We start from the raw sequence: 20,884 nt of genomic DNA, 5'->3' as shown, positions 1-20,884 counted from the left end.
GTAAAGTGGTAAATGCGGGTTCACTTTTAACATTTAAGAAAAACTTGGACGGGTTCATGCATGAAAGGGGTGTGGAGGTATATGGTTCAAGTGCAAGTCGGTGGGACTAAGCAAAAAATGGTTCGGCACAGCCAAGGGCCAAAAGGCCTGTTTCTGATCTGTAATTTTCTATGGTTCTATGAAGTGGTAAATGCGGGCTCACTTTTGACATTTAAGAAAAATTTGGACAGGTACATGGATGAGAGGGGTGTGGAAGGATATGGTCCAGGTGCAGGTCAGTGGGACTAGGCAGAAAAATGGTTTGACACACAGCCAAGAAGGACCAAAAGGCCTGTTTCTGTGCTGTAATGTTCTATGAATGATGAGTGTCATATATTGATTGGCACAGAAGTGGCACAATGGGAATGAGATATCCTGTAAAGAATGACCATGCTTCTGAGGTAATTATTTCTTCTAACACAATGCAGCTCCTCAAGGCCAGACTCTGGGTGTTAATCTCCCTGGCTACCTACTCCTATTCCAAAGAACAAAGAACAACACAGCACGGGAAACAGGCCCTTCGGCCCAACAAGCCCGCGCCGCCGTCCTACTATCTCAGTGACCTATTCATGATTTTAGTCTACGCCTAACGTGCGAGGATCAGGGAGGTCCAATTTAGGGACAATTTAGTACCCAATCAATCAGCCTAAAAGCACATCTTTGGGGGATGTGGGAGGAAACCGGAGCACCCGGAGGAAACCCACGCAACCACGGGGAGAACGTGCAAACTCCCACAGACACAGGCCCAAATCCATGTGTCCGCACAGCAACAGAGATAGTCTCTGAACTGTCATGTTGCCCTCGAGATGGTCCAGTTTAAGCACACTAACGACATGAAGCAATAGGCAACTCCCGAAGCAACATCCAAGAGCAGCCCACTACAACCTGCCGCCTGCATGCCCCTTGCTGGACTTAAATGCCTGTGGAGACAAAAAAATTTATTATTAAACAGGCAAAGACTAACATTCCTGAGGCAAAACGTATTCCCAAGCCTACAATGTTCAGTAAGGCCTACTATATCCCCCTATATGTAGCCCGCTCATATGGCTGTCTAAGTGACTCTTAAACAACCCTAGCGTGCCTGCTTCCACCACCTTACTTGGCAGTGCATTCCACACCCCCACTACCCTTTGCGTGAAAAACTGCCCTCTAATATTTGTCTTATACCTAGCCCCCCTCACCCTAAGCCCGTGACCCCTCGTTCTATCCATTTCTTGTAGCGGAAAAAGCTTACCACCATTTACTCTATCTATCCCCTTCATAATCTTATAAACCTCTATAATTCTTATAATTCCCTTTGAGGAGTTCCTGTGAAAACATGGCATCCCTTCTCCAACATCATGTGAACCTCCCCGCACCCCGAACTCGCTTCAATAATTGCCAATAAGTGGGTAGGCACAACATCAGAGTTCCACTGAGCCACTGTTATTAGTGATGTTCATATTTTCTGGATCTGACTGTATAGTTATTTGCAGGTCCAGGTGGAAAAGGCTTAGTAAATATGCTAATTGCATGAGTGGTAAATTATGTATTGGTCAAATACATGAAATGTGAATCATCTGCTAGTCTTCATATAGCTTAGTGCCAAGCTGCCTATTTTTGGATAGTAAACTGTGTGTATACAAAAGAGCTGTAAATATTCCACATCATTATGTTGGCAGGTTTCTGCCTGTTTCAAGCATTTGCTTTGCTGTTCTGGTCTATTTGACCATTGCAAAAGTACACAAGGTTACTGAAACCTGGTAATTCATGAAAATTGAGTGCACTGTTTTTTCAAAACATGCCTTTCTGTGAATAACACCAAAGAACTTATAATATTTGTGAGTTTGAGTAGTATATAGTATATATATCTAAAGTGTCATTATTAAGTGACATTATTTATGATGAGAAACTTTGAATGGGACTGAGCGAATTGGAAGGAGGTGGATGGAGATGTAGGGAAGAAAGAGACCTTGTGTGTGAGAGCAAAATAAATTATTTTGTTGTATTATAAAAGTTTGCAATGAAAGATTTATTGATGATTTTCACCAGGCGCCCGGATCAATCAGAAGTGGAAGAATTTACCTCGCCATGTCCATATTGTGCTTTTCAGTTGCCAGAATGTGAGCTGCTCTGTTCAGGTTGTAAAAACAACCTACCTTACTGTATTGTTACCGTGAGTATCCAGATATGGCTGCACCATTTCCGATCGTAATGGAGGACAAAATTCAAAATTGCTTTTCAAATTAAAATGAAATGTTAACCTGTAAGGTGATCCCTCTTCAGTATTAATGCTAAGCAGCAGCCTGCATGATGAACATTCACCATTTTAGCTTCAGAAATTTTGTCCTTCATACAAGTTCAATATTAAAGTAGAAATTGATTCCAGGAACAGGAATTTATTGCCTTCTACTGCCCCCTAGACAATTCTTTCGAACTAATATTTATTACGTGTATTCCTGTTTATTTAAGCATTTGCATTCGATTCTGCCTTTTACTGCAGTTATTGATTACTTTGCTTTTATCTCGCACAGACATTCCTGGCTAACCTGTTCCATGTCCACCAACCCCTTTCTGAAATGGGCAGTAGGGTACCACAGTGCCAAAGACCCAGGTTCAATTCCAACTCTTGGTGAATATGTGGAGTCCAGACATTCTCCCTGTGTCTGCATAGATTTCCTCCAGGTGCTCCAGTTTCCTCCCACGATCCAAAGATATGCAAGTTAGGTAGATTGACCATGATATCTGCCACTTAATGTTCCATGATGTAGAGATTAGCAGAGTAAATTTGTGGGGTTGCAAGGATAAAGCCAGGGTAAGAAAGATGCTGTGTCAAAGAATCAGTGGGCCAATTGGCCTCCTCCACTATAGGGATTGTATGAAATTAGCCACACTAAAATGCATCATTTGTCATAGGTCACCCTCCAGTTTTCTCTCTACCGCTCAGGAGGCTGCTTGTTACCTCCCATGATAGAGTAGCTGCAAGTATACAGTACTCTGGGAGTCAGATTTAATTTATTATTTATAATTCTACAATGTGTGGTTTTGTTATACACTTTAATCTACCAAACAGAAGTGTAGGGATCTGTTGGTATACAGTTTTTCAAATTAATGCCAGTTTGGATAGCTGAAATCTAAAACTATTTGGAGAAATGCCCCATCTGTTAATTTTCATGTCATTTCTCAGCCTCAGGTTTTACTAGTTTCTGAAAAATATACCCCTGGATGTGCACAGTGTTTTTCAAATTAAAATGAAGATGTAATCCAATTTTTGTCATGAAGTTGGCTGGACTGTTACACAACTGCTATTTTGTACCTAAGCTTAGAGCAGTGATTCCCGAGCAGTGTGCCATGGCACATTGCCATGAAGACCCCTTCTACTCCTCTTTCCACTTCAAAGCAAATACTTTTTTTGTGAAACAATATTCAAGGAAAAAAAACTTCTTTATAATGGACTATTTATTTCTGTGAAGTTAGCATTAAATTGTAATAATGAACAGAAATTTAAAATGAGCCTATGTGTATCACAGTTTTCATAATAAAGTGCACATCTGGAATTTATTTCACCAGGGCCGCCACATGGTGAAGGATGACTGGACTGTTTGCCCCCACTGTGATTTTCCTGGCTTGTACTCAGAATTCAAAGTGTAAGTAGAAAGCATTCAAAAAAATAATTTTCTCCACTGTGTAGAATTTCATAAGTTGTAGTACTAGTAATTTGAGATTAGTTTATTTGAACATTAGAAAAAGCACAAAAATGCATTCATCACTAAAGACTTTTTTTGGTATCTTTATAGTCTGCTAACCACAGAGAAGGCTTGTCCTATGTGCTCAGAAAAGCTGAGTGCAGAGCAGCTGTCAATTGTTGATCCTACACCATACCTACTGACAGATGAAGCTGATTAGTGCAAAATGTCAAATGGAGATGTAATGCATAAGGTACAAGATTTTAAAATACACAAGTGTATGTGGTGAATAAGTGATTGATTGTATTTCATCTTTCCCTAAATAATGACAGTATTACCATCAGCTACTTAAAGTTTAGTAGTATTGCATTTTAGAAGTTTTGGTAATTACAAGCCGAAGTTTAAAACTTAAATCAAAAACTCTCCCAACTAAATGATCATGGAAGCAAATGAGAGAATACAAGGACTGCTTACCACCTGCATAGTTACTAAATACAGAAGGAAAATGTTTTCAGTAAATATTAGCAATTGCCAGATACCAGAATGTTAAAAATTAATTTTAAACATATTAAAATCTAATTCAAAATCAGTAGCCCACTTGCTGGTATGATTCAGTGTTTGTATAGTTGTATGTTCTTCAGCTAGCTTCAGAGACATATCTGGTTGATGTTTGACCATGTACAAATGCTGAACACTTAAGGATTGATAACTGCATCCTTTGGTGGATTAGAATCTAATCTATCAAAATTCTTTTAATAGTAACTTCTAGATACTTCAATGGTATCGCTAAACAATGTTCCTAAAATACGTTTTGGTTAGCATGTTCATTTAAAGTGTGGTGATCAGATGTGGACACCTGTGCCTTAAGTAGAGCATTATGTCCTTCTGTAGATGCACCTTTAGACCTTCTGGTTCAGCAACATTCTTTACAAGTGTGCTACTAAATATGTATTGCTGCTCCCTATCTCTCAAGCCAAAATGCTTGACCTCACATTAAATGTTAAATTTTATTAAATTTTAACTGTCCATTCTGCTGGCTTATTTGTATCAGGTTGCAGTCAGTTGTTATCATCCTCACTATATGCCATATACAGAATATCAAACTTGGCAATATGTCAAAATGCAAGTGATTTAGTTATCACAAAAAGTAATAGTTCAAGCATTGACTCTTGGGCAACATCAACATATACCAGTCTGAAAATAAATCAAGCTCCTTGCCCGTTAGTCAATACTGACGCTCTAGTCGATAGGCTGGTTAACAAAGTTTAATACTTATGTGACACTTTATCAAATGCTTTAAATTCTATTTTGTTAACAACCACCGCGTCACTTCATCAAAACATTGTTAGTCAAGCATGATCTACTTTTACAAATCCAAGTTGGTTATCCTTATTAACGCAAATCTCTCCAAGTTCCCGTTCATGTTTTCCCTAATTATCTTTCTAAAACTTTAACAGGTCTGTGTTTGCTAGGATTTCTTGAAAAGGGGTGTCTGCATACTCCATTACTCTGGCACCTTCCTCATGGATAGGGAAGATAATGTTACATTTTCTTACATCTCTGGTCTCACTTCCTGGAACCTGGCATGCAAGCTAACCTGACCAGGTGATTTATCTATTCTGAGTAGCCTGTCTTTCCAGTACCTACTCTCCATCATTTTTAATCTTATCCATTGCTTCTACCAATATTTTTGTCAGACTGCTTTTCCTCAAAGCTTTTGTTGCACCTCTAAATATATATTTTTTGTTCCCATAGGACCCACCCCTTCTCTTGCTACCCGTTTACTATTTACATGCCAGAAGATGATTTTATTTTACTAATCACTTTATCAGTCGTATTTTCCTCTTCATGAGAACCAGGTCAAATACATTGGGTTGAGGGGGGGGAAAATGAAGAATTCACCTGACAGACATCATAATCCCATTCCTTATGCATGTCTTCCTTAAAGATCATCCATTGTTCTGTTACAATTCTTCTTGTCAGTTTTTGGTTCCATTTCACCCTGACTTGACTAATCCCTTTTCATCACATTGAAATGAGCTCTATTCCAATCTAGACATTTTAAAAAGTTATTATTTTCTCCATTATTAAATTATATCTTATAATGATCACCCTTAACCAAGTGTTGCCCTGGAAACTTTGCATTCCTTGTTTCCCAGCACCAGATTCAGCAGTGACTCCTTGGGGGAGGCAGTGGCATGGTGATAATGTCACTGGACTAGTAATCCAGATGCCCAGGTCACCGTGGGAACGGCTGGAATTTAAATTTGGAATCAAAAGCTTCTCTCAATAAAACTATCGTCAATTGTCATAAAAGCCCATCAGATCAGAGGAGGCAATCTGTTGTCCTTACCTGGCAGTTCACAGCCCAGCTATGCCTTTAATGTTTAATTATTTGTTTTTCAGATTCAACATCCTATATCCGTTGTTTGTACCACAGGAGCAGCTCTTTATGCGCATCTACATTCCAAACAGTTTTTTTTAAGTTGATGGTCAAATTGTAAATACCCTTCTCTGAAGAGAAGCAAATTAAATTTATTACATAATAAATTTTAATATGAACTCTAATCTGTTTAATTATGTTCTTAAATCAGTTATGTAAATATTGCAATATAGAGAGCTAGTTCAATTTTCACCACTGTCTCTAAGCAGCACAAACACACATCTACAGTCTCTTGCAATATTCCTAAATTATACTTAGAACAATTACTATATGGCAACTCAGGCTCCAAATCACAATCTTGTAATTCAGATATTTGATTTTGAAAGCATCTCCTTTGAATGTATCAAATTTAGTTTAATGGAAGGTGCAAGCTACGTTACCATGTGGGGGAGGAACTTGCAGACCTGATTATAAAAGTAGGTGAAACCTTGCTAATTTTATAAGAGACGATTTAAAAATTTAGTGCCCTAAATTTGACCAAGGCCATAAGAAGTTGATGCCGTATTTTGAAGGCATTCAGAGCAGAAGGGGAAACTCTGATAGCCCCACTTCAGGTTATACAACAATTTTATTCAAATTTGGTTGTGTCCAAAGGAAATTTGACACATCAGCTACGACTCTCACCAACTTTTACAGATGCACCATAGAAAGCATTCTTTCTGGTTGTGTCACAGCTTGGTATGGCTTTTGCTCTGCCCAAGACCGCAAGGAAGTACAAAGGTCATGAATGTAGCCCAAGCCTCTCAAACCAGCCTCCCATCCATTGACTCCATCTACACTTCCCACTGCCTCAGCAAAGCAGCCAGCATAATTAAGGACCCCACGCACCCTGGACATTCATTCTTCCACCTTCTTCCGTCGATAAAAAGATACAAAAGTCTGAGGTCATGTACCAACTGACTCAAAACAGCTTCTTCCCTGCTGCTGTCAAGACTTTTGATGGACTTGCCTTGCATTAAGCTGATCTTTCTTTACACCTTAGCTAAGACTGTAACACTACATTCCTTCCCTATGAATGGTATTTTTTTGTCTACGTAGCACACAAGAAACAGTGCTTTTCACTGTGTTATTACATGAGACAATAATAAATCAAATCTTTAATGGGAATGATACAATTTGGGGACATCTGTATTTTCACAAGCTCTAATGCTACTCATCCTTTAATCCTTTTATTTATACCGATTCACAACCATAAACATCCAATCCTGGAGTCTGTACTCCATATTATATTCCTAAAGATTCTGGTTAGGTTTGGATGACAGAAATTTAGTTAAAGTCAAGAAAATCCTCATTTGATCCAAACAGTCAGAGACAGCCAGGGTGGGCCTTATTCAGGGCAGAAGTTTTGCTGGAGAGTGGGCTCGCACTTTGACGATAGTTTAGGCAATGAGATGGTGACTGCCATTGTCAGTTAAGTTGTGGATGACAGTCTCAGCTCCCTGGCATAAATCATTGAAAAATCTGACAACACCAGGTTTAAGCCCAACCGACTTAAACCTGGTGTTGTCAGACTTTTTACTGTGTTTACCCCAGTCCAACGCCGGCACATCCACATCATAAATCATTGATGCTCACGTTGATGAACAATATCAAGATATCAGAAAGAAAATGGATGAAGCGGAACAAAGAATCCTGTTAGCCGAGAGGACAATTTCTATGGTGGGGATCACCTTTACACCTTGGAAATCCTGCTGCCTGGAATATTGAACATCACGGTTAATTAAGGGAGAGGGGGCAGAGAAATGTTCATGCACCAGATCTGAGCACAGCGGAGGATAAATTCCTGGCTCAATTTGAGAACTGGCTGCCATGCTTTCCTAATCTCAATTTGAAGGTTGGATGTTATCTGTTATTCTTTCAAAGCCACGGATATTCCTTTATTTGTAATGGAATTCACCCACCAGCATGCTCCGGCAGAGGGAAGACCTTAGCTCAGGCACTGGATGGCTGGTTCATGATGCAGAGTAATGCCAACAACGTGGGTTCAATGAGGTTATTCATGAAGGCCCTGACTTCTCAGCTTTGCTCTGAGATCACCATACCTCAGGTGTGGTGATCCTCAGGTTAAAATTACCACTAGTCAGTTGTCCACCCCAAAGGTTAGTGCAGCCTATAGTCATCTGGGATGATGGTGACTTTACCTATTATTTTAAAGAGTGTTACAATTTACATTCAATCTTAGTCTTTCCATATGGTACCAGAGAGGTGGGATGGGGAGGAGAGGGGGCTGTTCTGTCCATCCTGCTTCTGGCTGTGTCAGCTTCAAATCAATAGAATCTAGTGTTACTAATACAGAGACAGTTTCTTTGTTTATGGACTGATAATGGGTCTCCATCATTCTATTGGGAAGAGTACTGGGATGGCTATATGGCTTTTTTTTTGTATTGTAATCCTGGCATTTATAAATGGAAGATTACAATATATATCCTTTAATTATGGTTATGAGTAGCACCACAACAGAGCGATGGGCAAGGAAAGCCCCCCCCGTAGAACTAGTGTTGTTGCACTTTTCTTTTACACTTTTGTTATTTTGGGGTTATTTTGTTGGTCTCCTGTGAAAGTACAGACAGTTTATGTATCCTGAAAAAGACTGGGTTTTATTGTCCAGCATAGCTGAAATTGGGGAAAATATTTAACGGTACACACCTGAGCATGGTTGGAGAATCTTTGATTGTTTAGCCTTTCTTGTGTTGATCTCCTATATATTCCTTGGCTGTGTCTGTGGTAACAGTGGCTACTGTCACTTTGACTCCTGGAATGGACAGAGGAAGTTCTTATCCTTCCGCGATATCCTGACTCTGGGTGTCTGGACAATGTCTGTTGCTCGGGTTTTCTTGAGCAGAAAATGGATGAGAACCTGGTAATGGTGAGGGCTGAGTAACACCTCTGTATGTGACTGGAGATACGTTAAGTTTGCTTTGTTTGAAGCCCGGGGTGGCATTAGTACTGCTGGCCTGTCCACTCTTTAAATTGTTTTTTGTCCTAAGGTTAGTGCTGTAATTACTTTGATTATTCATGGTTTATGTCTATGGTTTTATCCCAATATTCCCCTCTCTCTGAGGTTTCCTTTCGTTATCTGGGTAAGCACCTTACTTCATATGCAAAAAAAAAGGTGCGGGAGCAGTACTAGATCCAGTGTGGAAAATACAGTAAAAGGGTATAAAGGAAAATCTAAACAATGGGGACTACACCACTGAGATCAAAATAATGAATTTGAAAAAAGATAATTAACAGGTGACAACTGGGGGGAAAATATTCACATAATAAAGTGATTGTTCTCAATAACAACAATAAAAGTCAAAGTCCAGAACAAATGTATCCCACTAAAACTAACCCATAATGAATAAAAAAGACAAAAGTTAGACATACCCTAAGTCAAAAATGAAGAGGATAGGAATAAGTTAAAAATAGAGCTATAAAATTAAATGAAAATATAAAAATACAGTATTCTACAAACAAGTAGTCACAATAGATAGTGGCAGAAGTAATATTTTAAATCCATTTATGGGATGTGTGCATTGCTGGCTATCCAACATTTATTACCCATCCCTAATTATCCTTGAGAAAAGTTGGTAGCAAACTGTTTTCTTGAACCACTGCAATTCCAATGGCGTAGGTACATCCATAACTTAAGAGGGTGCTACAGGATTTTGATCAAGTAATAATATAGGAATGATATGTTTTCAAGTCACAATGATGAGTGTACCTACCTTAATTGCTTCGACAGGGTCACTAACAAGATGAGCAATACATTCAGGGATAAAAAAGGATTTTAAATCATTTAGGAACAGTCAGAGGAAGTTTGATAAACAAGAGGATAAAATCCCTCAGTCCAGATGTATTGCAGATAAACAACTTAAAACCTAGGGAAGAGATATCAGCAGCACTGTTACACATATATAAATTTATTAGAAAACAGTGCCAAAGTGAGAGTTAGCTAATTGATTCCTATATTTAAAGAGACGCAACAAATCCAGAGAATTATATAACAGTTAGTAAATACAATTTCAAAATTTGCAGAAACCAAATTAAGTGGTGTAATTAAAACAGAATTAAGATCAAATACAATAAGACATTAATAAAATGATATAATTAGCAAAATAACAAGTGTGAGGTGGTCCATTTTGGTAGGAAGAATAAGGAAGCCACATATTGCTTGGAGGGTGTCACTGGGGTGTCTAAATAGGGTAGAAGGATCTGCAGATATAGGTACACAAGTCACCAAAGGCAGTGATGCAGAAGAATAAAGCATTAAAAAGGCAGTGCCATTCATTTTGAAAGATAGAATTAAAAAGCAGAAAAAAGGTTAAGCTTGTACAGAACCTTGGTTGGACACAACTGGAATACAGTGCACAGTTCTGGTCTGTATATTTTAGAAAGGGATTAAGAGGCAAAAAAGATGTCACCAAAATAGAGAGGTTATACCAATTAGGGATGAAAAAAATAGGTGGGCTCTTTTTTCTAGATATAAAACTGAGGGAAAACCAGAGAGATGTTTCGGCTGCTAATAGGGTAGATGTAAAGAAGCTACCACTCAAACCATAAACACAAGGCAATCACTAATATATCCAATAGGGAATTCAGGAGCAATATCTTTACTGAGAAAGTGGATCTCACTATCAGAAGGAATTGTTGAAGCAACTGGCTGAGATGTATTTAACAGGAAACTACATAAGCACAAAAGATGTATTGCTGAGGTTAGATGAAGGAGACTTGTATGAAAAACAAGCCATATGGACATGTTGGACTATACACCCCGTTTCTGTGCTATAAACAGAAACTAAATAAGACCATTTTACTTATTTCTCCAATTCAGAAAGTATCATTTTAAACTCCAGTTATTAATCTAGCCATGAAATAAACTTCAAATTGCTGCTCAAATTTTAAGTACACAAATGTCTGTTCTATGTTTTGGGTGTTAGCTGCTCATTGTCCCAGTTTTGTTCTTTTATAAATTAATTTAAAATCATTATCTTAAGTTTTTTATACTGTTTTATATAATATTCTGATTGCCTCTTCAGTTTATTGCATTTTTAAAATTCCATGTTGTATACATTATAATGTCTAGACTAGTTACTTCCAGACTTATGCTCATCCAAAATCAGTGGTTTTGAATAAATATTCTGAATGTTTTACATTTTTGTTCCGTTCATATATCAAGTTATCCTAAAAAGCTTCTCTTACAATTATTTTATAACTACCATTTCATAATGAATCTTTTGTAATTTCTATACATCAATTTATCAGAAAGAAATCCAACCATTAGACAATCTTCCACAGGAATGAGTTCTATCTTTCTTCACAAGACAGGTATTCATGGCTTGAAATCACAGTGTATGGTATTAGTAACACATCTGCCATTTTAAAATGGCAAAATTTTAGACTTTCAAATCCTATTCCAGGATAAAGACTAGTGACTTACTAAAGCAATTCTGCACTGTCAGAAGTCATTTTCTTCAGATGGGACATTAATTCAAGATCCCATGTACCTGCTCCAGTGAAGTTAAAGTTCCTATGGGAGTAAGCTCTTCTGTTTAAGAAACACCATAAAAATATTAACTGGTTATTTGTGATTAAAGAATTTAGAAATGCTAATGGGATTTGATAAGGCACTAAATAAATGGAAGTCTTAATTTATCTTTCATAACACATTTGCTAGTAATATTGCAACGCCATAACCCCAGAAGGGAACCGTACCTTAATTTTGGTGGAGATGATTTCTTGGCCAAATGGACCTATTTCTGGAAAACTAGGTCCTTTTGTTGATACATCAAGAGATTAAACCAGATTTTGTTGCTTATCCAGGATTACTCCCAACCACGTCAGCAGCTGAAATGGGAAGCAATGGCAATGCAACAAACCACTGTCACGACTAAATAACCTCCATCAGGATCAACTGCTGTAACAGCCTGATCCTCCGCATCCCCAATCCAACTCCAGTGAATGCTGTACAAAAGCAATTTACACCAAACTCCTGGCAGCAGGGAATTTGCAGAAACCATGGCGCAATTTTCAGCTGCCATATCTGGCTATGAGTTTTAGAGCATTTAGAGCAACAATAAAAGCCGCTTTCATGCAGCAACTTGCTTTGACTTTCATTGGAGAAAGCAACAGAAATATTCCACTGAATCAAGTATTTACCATGTTATACAATAGAGAAAAACAAGCAACCCTGACTGAATGGAACCTTGAGAATCCAATACAAAGACTTTGCAATATCAACGGCATCAATGCTCTGCAAAATTTAGTATGCAGCAATGCCTGCAGAGTTAATGATGCTTCCTTGATCACTCCAGGATATATTTACGGAACAATGTTGCATACACTTCCATCATGCACAGAAAACCCTTTGTGAATGGGTGGAAAAAAACCAAATGTATTCTTGAGTTAACAACTTCACTCTAATTAGGAGCAATTTGACATTTTCAGTTTCTGTAGTAACAACACACTTTTTATAGCCTCAAAAATATAAAGTGCAAGAACTGTGGGTTTAAATCATTGGGGGTGGGGGGTAGGGATGATGGTGCCAGATAACACAACTTCACCACACTGATATTATTATGGCAATAAAGGGGCAGCCTAGCTCCAAGCAAGGCCTTAGTAAGAACATGACCAATGCTTGTACAAATTTTGGTACATTGATCTTAAAGCTCAAGAGGCCGCTGCAGGGAATAGACCAGCTAATCCATAACATCATTCTCAGCAGTTTCCAGTTATGTCTGCACAGGAAAGTAACACAGAAATCACCTTCCTGGTGCAGATGAGACTGCAAAATTTACTTTATTCAAAAGGAACTTGCGTCACTTATTAATGTACAGCTTCAAAAAATACCTAAAGGGTAGTTTTTTTTGCATTGCATATATACAGTGAATAGTTCGCACACAGCTCTACTTCAGTGAGTAAAGACAGTAAATAAAAAATTAAAGTATCCAAAGGAAACTGCATTCAGGCATGAATTGTCATATTGCGCAGCAGACATCGAGCCTGGTTTCTGCAGTGTTGTTTTCTCTCAGCAGAGCTACCGCCAGTTAAAAAGCAGCCAATTTCTGGACAATATCATTTTGTTGCCTTTTGTTTCCCCTTATCTTTTCTTCCTTTTTGCTGTGATATTTTTTCATCCACTATGCTCTTTGCTTTATGCTTCTTTGGCTGAAAGGAAATACAATTTATAAAGAATCTTAACCAAAAAAAAATTACGCCACAGAGATAAAACAACCATAACAAATCATAACTCAGGATATTCAACCACCCAAACCTATTCCTTCCCAACAGAAGTTCTACATAACACTCCGTTTGCATAAGGACAACAGAAAAGCTGCAGAACCTTTGTCTATTCCTGTATCTTCACTATTCACCCTTGGTTCATTGTCCTGCAGGTAACACTGTGCCCACAGACACGTACAACATCAGGAAAGTCCTAAACCTTTTTCAACTCAACACAAGTTAATGAAAGACACCGTAAACCCACCTTCCACAGATCTGCTCAGACTCATTACTCCTTACGGAAATAGGTCTGTACCTAACCCTATGGCTAATTAAAATAGTGACCTGTTCAGTCATACTCAGGATATCACATGGCTTCTTCCCATGTTTTGTTTTTATATTTCATAGGCCCCATGTTGGTGGAGCAGCTCCCACCATGCATGGCTGGATGCAACTTCGTTCTATAATTTTCTTTGACCAGGAAGGTCAGGTTCAAAAATCTCAGGATGAGAATCTATACTTCTAAGACACTCAATATATTGGTACTATTATCATTGGAAACTGATTTAACAAGCGTCACCAAAAAAGTGAAGAGAAATTTCTTGAAGCAATAAATTGCTGGGGTTTGGATTGCTTTACCATAGGGAGTGGTTGAAACTGAGACAATTTTTTCTTTTAAGAGAAAGGCAGATAAACATTTGAAGTAGAAGTAATTTCTGAGAGAACAGGATTGTTTTTGGATTGCTCTACCAAAGAGCCACACAGACAACCGGTAAATGACTTTGTTTAATGTTGCAAACTTCAAATGGTTAGAAGTGTGGAGTCTAGCTGCCCTCGAGAAGATCATTTTTAAATGCAGTTTAGCAGCACATGCCAATTATCATTGATCCAGACCTTCATACAAAATACCCAAACTACTACTATTTCAATAGGAGATACATGGTTATCCCTAAATTCTCATCTAGGTACAATCCTCAACTCACTACACTAATCCACAAGTTATAGCTCAATCAGCTATTATTCCCGGGAAATTTTGTTTGATGTTTGATTGTCATGAACAATTTGTAGCCGAGTTGAGAGCAGAGGAGTAAAGCGGTCATCTTTCTCTTTCTCTCACAAAGTACCACTGCTCTTCCACACTTATCCCTCATTACAAAGCAACTTCATTTAGTTCCTCAATACTAAACACCAAGCAGTCCCAGATAGACTTCTTCAGCCAACATTCTGCTTTAGATCATTTTAATCAACAAGATGTCCCACGTGTTTTTTTTTAAATCAAAATTAGATCATACCTTAATCATTCCATCCAATTCCAGATTATCCTCTGTTTCCTCTGATTGTACATCCTCTGCCTGTAATCCATCACTGAGCTCAGTGTCTAGTGAAGATCCAGCTGCACTTCCACGTTTCAATTTCTTTACATCTTGCAGTGTATAGGGAGTCAAGTGTGTCTCTCTGTTATAAGTTCGAGTAAATGCAGCTTTCACCTGACGAGAGGGGAAAATGGTTTGAGATGCTGTAAATAATCTAGACAAATATGTATAACAGTATTGGATGTATTGCAATTGAGAAGTTTTGCAACACTGGGTTTGTGCCACATATGAATTTTCCTTTGACTCTGAATTTGCATCAAGTTCAGTTCCACTTGAACCAGAATGCAACAAAATAGGCTCCAAGTTACCTTAGGATCTAGCTTGGAGAAAGGATCGGGTCGACCTCCCCAGCTGCTGATCTCCATGATGCAGTCCACATCCTCTTTCATTAGATAATATGCATCCATCGTTTCAACTGCCTCTTGAACACCATTTGTTCCCTTAAGTGTCAGAGGCTGTACCAGGGTGTCCCGCAGGTAAGGAAGATAATCCAAGTTTATAGCCCGCTTACTGGCGTGTGTTCTTTTGAGTTTAAAAAATAAGTACAGATGAGAGAGGTTGGACAAAGTTCAATAAATAGACGACAAATTAGAAACCACGTTCATCTAAATTTGGTGTTGTTATCAAGTCAACATTCTTCCGAGGCTGATCAGATCATGGTTTTAACGACGCGTGGACTATGCACATCGTTCAGCAAGATGCAAATCAGACTAGAAACCACCAAGTACTGAGCTGACCAACACCTGAACATGCATCACCCTGCTGAAAGAAGTTGTACACTTGCCCATCTTCAATTACCTTGCTCCCACTCAAAGTACTGACTGCACTGTCCACTGTTTGGCTGGTAATGAAGCCAAGTTACTTTATTTTTTTACGTATGTAAACCTAAACCCTAAGCACTGATGAGCTACCTGTTCTCCAATGGATTACAAATCAAAAACCATTTTGACCTGCTGCACACACCCATCCTTTTTCTAGCAGACATGGCTTCTAGTTATCAGGAAGGATAATCTTGGTTGATTCCAACCTTTAGCCCCCACCTCACCATTTCCCTCCAAAGCCAGGAGGTACCAAGGCCAATTGCAATGCTGTCACTTCAAATTCAAGGTATTCAACTAACTCAGCAATGATTGGGGATTGAATATGGACTTGCATAGATCAATATCAAATTTCCTGAAAGTTTCTAGGAAATTCTTACAATCAGTCATCTGTTTTTTAAAAAGAGATCTATGTTAGTGGTATAAATGGCAACTTTGCTGAAATTCCATTTCCATACCTTAGGCACATGTGCCTGGTAAGTTCTTGCACTATGCGATCGTGCTTGCCAGTGGATGAAAATTTTCCCAACCAACTTGGGAAATTTGGAAACTGTGACATATATCCCCTCATCAACTCACCAGGAATCACACTGGCATAAATGGCCTGCAAAACAAGACAAGTGACTTCAATGGTCTGCAGAAATTCACAAACTTTCATTATATTTTCACCACCATTCTTAATTCACATCAGACATCCTACTAATTCTGTATTCCACTGTTCATGACCTGGGAGTTTGGAATGCCGTTGCCATTAGAATTGTCAATGCTACAAGAGATATAATCTGAGAAAGGCATGTTATTTTCCTGTTCTCCCTTATCACATTTTGTTCTATTACATCCACTCTCAGACTGAAGCTCTCATAATTGACAAACAAAGCCCAGGTCTCAGGCAAAGAAGAAAGCACCATACTGCCTCAATTTCAATCAAAAACATATTCAGAGATCCAGGGTTCTTCTTGCACATCTGTTCTAAAAAATCTCATCTTCAAATCTGCAACCAATCCTTCAATTTAGTAATTTCCTACTCTTTAAATTGTTTGATCTATTTGTTATTGGACCACCATCTATATGCAGCTATCGTTCTGCTTTCAGTTTTTTCATGTATTTGTGAAATCGTTTCTGCATAGATAATAGTTACAATCAAGGAAGCCAGAATTATGGCGGCACCTTGATTGTAGCAGGCATCGCAACATTACAAGGATATACCTTCTCTATTTCATCAGCAATGTAACAAAAAACAAGTCTGACCAAACAATATCAAATGATGAATTTTTGAAGTTACTTTTAGTGCAACGATTACATAGGCAATTTGAATACAGCAATATCTCATAAGCAGCAGTCAGGGAAAGAAAGATTGAATTCTCCTTGCACAAAATATGTCCAACCAAGCCAAATAAGTAAAAGCACAGCTAAATTTCAATCTTTATCTGCAGCCAAGTCAGGAAGTAAGAACTGCTGAATGAAAGAATTATTTACAAACAAGTATTGATTTAGACAACTGCATGTGGGCCCCTTCACTCATTTCTGTTTAAGGTTAAATTCTAAATCAGTCAAAACTCAAACTTGAAAGAAGTGAAATAAGTGCAAACCAGCACTTACGCAGAATATCCCAGAGGAGTAATTATCCAATATAGGCACCCATTATGTACAGAAAGAACATCTAATATGCACAGAGCAAGGTTCCATGAGCAGCAAATGAGATAATGAACTGATCTATTTATGGGATGTTCGTTGGGGAGAAATGCTGGCCAGGAGACTGGAAAAACTCCTTGCGTTTATTTGAAAAACTGCACAAGAATTTATTTAAACTCATTCCAATTATTCAAGTACATGTTAACATCTCACGCAAAGAACAATTAATTTCCTGTTGCAATATTCCTTCAGCAAGCGTCTGATCATATGATGAATTAATGTCCTAGCGTGGGACTTGAACTCATTTCTTTTTCATTGTGTTCAATGGGGTAAAACTGACATTTGGTATCATAAATATATTAGTTTATTGTTACTTGGCAAGTAGCTTACAACTTAATTTGTGAAACAAAGTTTATTTCATACATTTCAAGTGAAGCACGTTTTAGATTCAATAACGTGTTTACAAAGTAACAGAAAAGAGCAAAAGAAAACACTTACCCACTCAACAACTCTCACTAGCACTAACCTGAGTAGGGAGCAGGTTCCACGTCTGCAGAGAACGAATTCGTTTATCAACAAGGTCACCATCACAGATACTTTCTGCTGTCTTACTCAGAAGCATGAGGTGCTTCTTCATGTTTGCTCTAAAACATAAGCACAGAACAGCTACTAACAGCGACAAGTGAAGCAAGATTCAGTGACTTCAGTAAAGGGCACAAGGTGCTGAGAAAAGATAAATAGGAACAGCCAGATCCAGTCAGCAGCCGTCTAACCTACAGGATAGAAGTATTTAGACACAATGCTGCTAATCCAAACCAGCATTCAACATTGTGGTTTTACAGTGCACTCTGTACAAATGTAGAGCTATTAATAGGAAATTTAACAAAGATTGGGAATTCCAGTTATTCACCCCACAACCCTCTACCCGGTTCCCTGAACATGCTTGCTGTGTTGTGCAAAACTCCAAGTTGTGATTCTCTAATTTTTCAGCTATTGTCGTTGCAATCCCTCGCTGCATAGTGTTCTAAACAGAATGATAAGGTCCTGGAGGACTGTGCGTTATATAAATACATTAGTGATAATATAAACTTTATATATACAATTCTGTCCAGATGTGTATCTTCATCATGGTAAAGTGATTCAGGGGCCTATTAGAATCTCACTCATGCACCCCTTAAAAGTTTTAGAAATAATTAGATTGTGCTCGGGTAGAGATCTCTCAGACTGTTTCTGCTGTGTAACCACTCTTTGCATCATTCTATTGGTCTAGTGTTGAATCACCTAGATTTAATCTTTGTCCGCAGTTGAAAGGTCTAAGAACATAACAAATAGGAGGAGTAGGCCACCTAGCTCCTCGAGCCTGCCCCACCATTCAGTAAGGTCATGGCTCATCTTGTAGTGGTTCAGTTCCACTTGCCTGCCTGCTCCCCATAACCCTTAATTCCCTTATTCATCAGAAATCTATCTACCTGTGACTTATATTCAACGAGGTAGCCTCCACCGCTTCAATGGGCAGAGAATTCCAGAGATTCACTACCCTCAGAGAAGAAGCTCCTCCTCAACTCTGTTCTAAACTGACTCCCCCTTATTTTGAGGCTGTGTCCTCGAGTTCTTGTTTCCTTTCTAAGTGGAAAGAATCTCTTTGCCTCCACCCTATCTAGCCCCTTCATTATCTTATACGTCTCTATAAGATCACTGCTCAGCGTTCTAAACTCCAACACGTTATAGGCCCAATCTACTCAATCTCTCCTCATAAGCTAACCCCCCCTCATCTCCGGTATCAACCTAGTGAACCTTCTCTGTACTCCCTCCAAAGCCAATATATCCTTTCACAAATAAGGGGACCAAAACTGCACACAGTACTCCAGTTGCGGCCTCACCAGTGCCCTGTACAGTTGCAGCAAGACCTCCCTGCTTTTATATTCTATCCCTCTCGCGATAAAGGCCAACATTCCATTTGCCTTCCTGATCACCTGCTGCACCTGCAGACTGACTTTTTGTGATTCATGCACAAGGACCCCCAGGTCTCTCTGCACTGTAGCATGTTGTAATTTATCACCATTTAAATAATAGTCTATTTTACTATTATTCCTCCCAAAGAGGATAACCTCTCACTTGCCAACATTATACTTTATCTGCCAGATCCTCACCCACTCACTCAGCCTATCCAAATCTCTCTGCAGACCTTCTGTGTCCTCCACGCAATTTGCTTTCCCACTCATCTTTGTGTCATCAGCAAACTTTGTTACCCTACACTCAGCCCCCTCCTCCAGATTGTCTATATATATGGTAAACAGTTGAGGCCCCAGCACCGATCCCTGCAGCACACCACTAGTCACCAACTGCTAACCAGAAAAGCACCCATTTATTCCAATTCTCTGCGTCCTGTTAGATAGCCAATCCTCAATCCACGCTAACACTTTACCCCCAACTCTGTGTACCTTAATCTTATGCAGCAACCTTTTGTGAGGCACCTTATCGAACGCCTTCTGGAAATCTAAAAACACCACATCCACCGGTTACCCCTCTGTCAACCACTATCTCACTGCCAAATTACTTCAAGTCAACAGATAATCAATTGGTTGTATTATTAAACCCAGAACTCCATACTCCTGGAGGCTACCTCGTTAAATGTGTTTAAGTCACAGGTTGATAGATTTCTGATCAATAAGGGAATTAAGGGTTATGGGGAGCAGGTGGGTAAGTGGAACTGAACCACTATCAGATCAGCCATGATCTTATTGAATGGCGGGGCAGGCTCGAGGGGCTAGATGGCCTACTCCTGCTCCTATTTATGTTCGGATTTTATTTTTTTAAAAATATTTAACTTCAGACAAATGATTAATGGTATCACCAGCTGAGGGAGCACGTGCACCCCAGCCTCACAGGACAAAGTTTTTATACAAAAGCATAAAATTTAAGATGGGCAGCACGTGGCACAATGGTTAGCACTGCTGCCTCTGTGCCAGGGATACAGGTTCAATTCCCAGCTTGGATCACTGTTTGTGCGGAGTTTGCATATTCTCCCCATTTGTATGGATTTCCTCCCACACTCCAAAGATGTGCGGGATACGTGGACTGGCCAGGATAAATTGCTCCTTAATGTCAGGGGTCTACGTAGGGTAAATGCATGGGGTTATGGTGATAGAACCTGGATGGGATTCTGGTTGGTGCAGACTCGATGAGCCAAATGGCCTTCTTCTGCACTGTAGGATTCTATGATTCTATGAAATGTACCGTAAAAGACGTTACACACAAGTAAAACAAGGAGACACTGTCACTACGTACCCGGCAGCTGCTGGCTTCACATACAGGTAGTTTTCTTGCACAAAAAGTGGTCCTATTGAGTAATCATGAAAGAAGAGGTCTGATTTGTCTATAAGACTCATGTGGGCAGCTTCCTCCCCAGCAGCAAATACTTTTCTCACAACATCAAAGGGACCCTGGAATCAAGAGATTGACTTTTTTTTGTAAGCACTGTTTCTATTGATTTCTCGATAGAAGCAAAATAGTACATTTATCTAATGGAATATCCAAAGGGATTTGCCTTATACTTATCAAAGTCCAAGCGTTACTCAGAATAATAGGATTACCACCAATCACCTACGTTGATTTAATGCAATGACTAAACCAAGCAACACAGAACAGTGCGATTTCTCCAAAAGATCTATTTTTTCTATTTATATCCCTCTTGCCTTTTGCAAAATTTCC

General features: G+C 38.9%; 2 protein-coding genes across 7 annotated transcripts in view; one reads left to right on the top strand and one right to left on the bottom strand.

Annotated features, from left to right (window-relative positions):
• The window catches only part of wdr19 (WD repeat domain 19), a 123,968-nt gene extending 111,241 nt beyond the window's left edge, over nt 1-12,727 (top strand). For 3 of the 4 annotated variants that reach the window (XM_080188720.1, XM_080188703.1, XM_080188730.1), the window contains 4 exons: nt 2,071-2,194; nt 3,589-3,665; nt 3,816-3,957; nt 6,111-12,727. In XM_080188720.1, coding sequence (XP_080044846.1) covers nt 2,071-2,194; nt 3,589-3,665; nt 3,816-3,924 — 310 coding nt within the window. In that variant the 3' untranslated portion in view covers nt 3,925-3,957; nt 6,111-12,727. Of the gene's footprint in view, nt 1-2,070; nt 2,195-3,588; nt 3,666-3,815; nt 4,720-6,110 lie in introns of those variants that run through there. The other variant, XM_080188710.1, reaches the window with a different exon arrangement.
• A 113-nt stretch (nt 12,728-12,840) lies between these two features.
• The window catches only part of rfc1 (replication factor C (activator 1) 1), an 85,793-nt gene continuing 77,749 nt past the window's right edge, over nt 12,841-20,884 (bottom strand). For all 3 annotated transcript variants that reach the window (XM_080188742.1, XM_080188761.1, XM_080188751.1), the window contains 6 exons: nt 20,462-20,616; nt 17,700-17,817; nt 16,000-16,145; nt 15,032-15,245; nt 14,643-14,837; nt 12,841-13,296 (listed from right to left, as the gene is read on the bottom strand). In XM_080188742.1, coding sequence (XP_080044868.1) covers nt 13,204-13,296; nt 14,643-14,837; nt 15,032-15,245; nt 16,000-16,145; nt 17,700-17,817; nt 20,462-20,616 — 921 coding nt within the window. In that variant the 3' untranslated portion in view covers nt 12,841-13,203. The remainder of the gene's footprint in view (nt 13,297-14,642; nt 14,838-15,031; nt 15,246-15,999; nt 16,146-17,699; nt 17,818-20,461; nt 20,617-20,884) is intronic.

This window comes from Carcharhinus amblyrhynchos, chromosome 1 (assembly GCF_965287045.1).
Source record: "Carcharhinus amblyrhynchos chromosome 1, sCarAmb.v2.hapA, whole genome shotgun sequence".
Classification (NCBI taxonomy): domain Eukaryota; kingdom Metazoa; phylum Chordata; class Chondrichthyes; order Carcharhiniformes; family Carcharhinidae; genus Carcharhinus; species Carcharhinus amblyrhynchos.
This window is presented reverse-complemented; position numbering and strand designations above follow the sequence as displayed.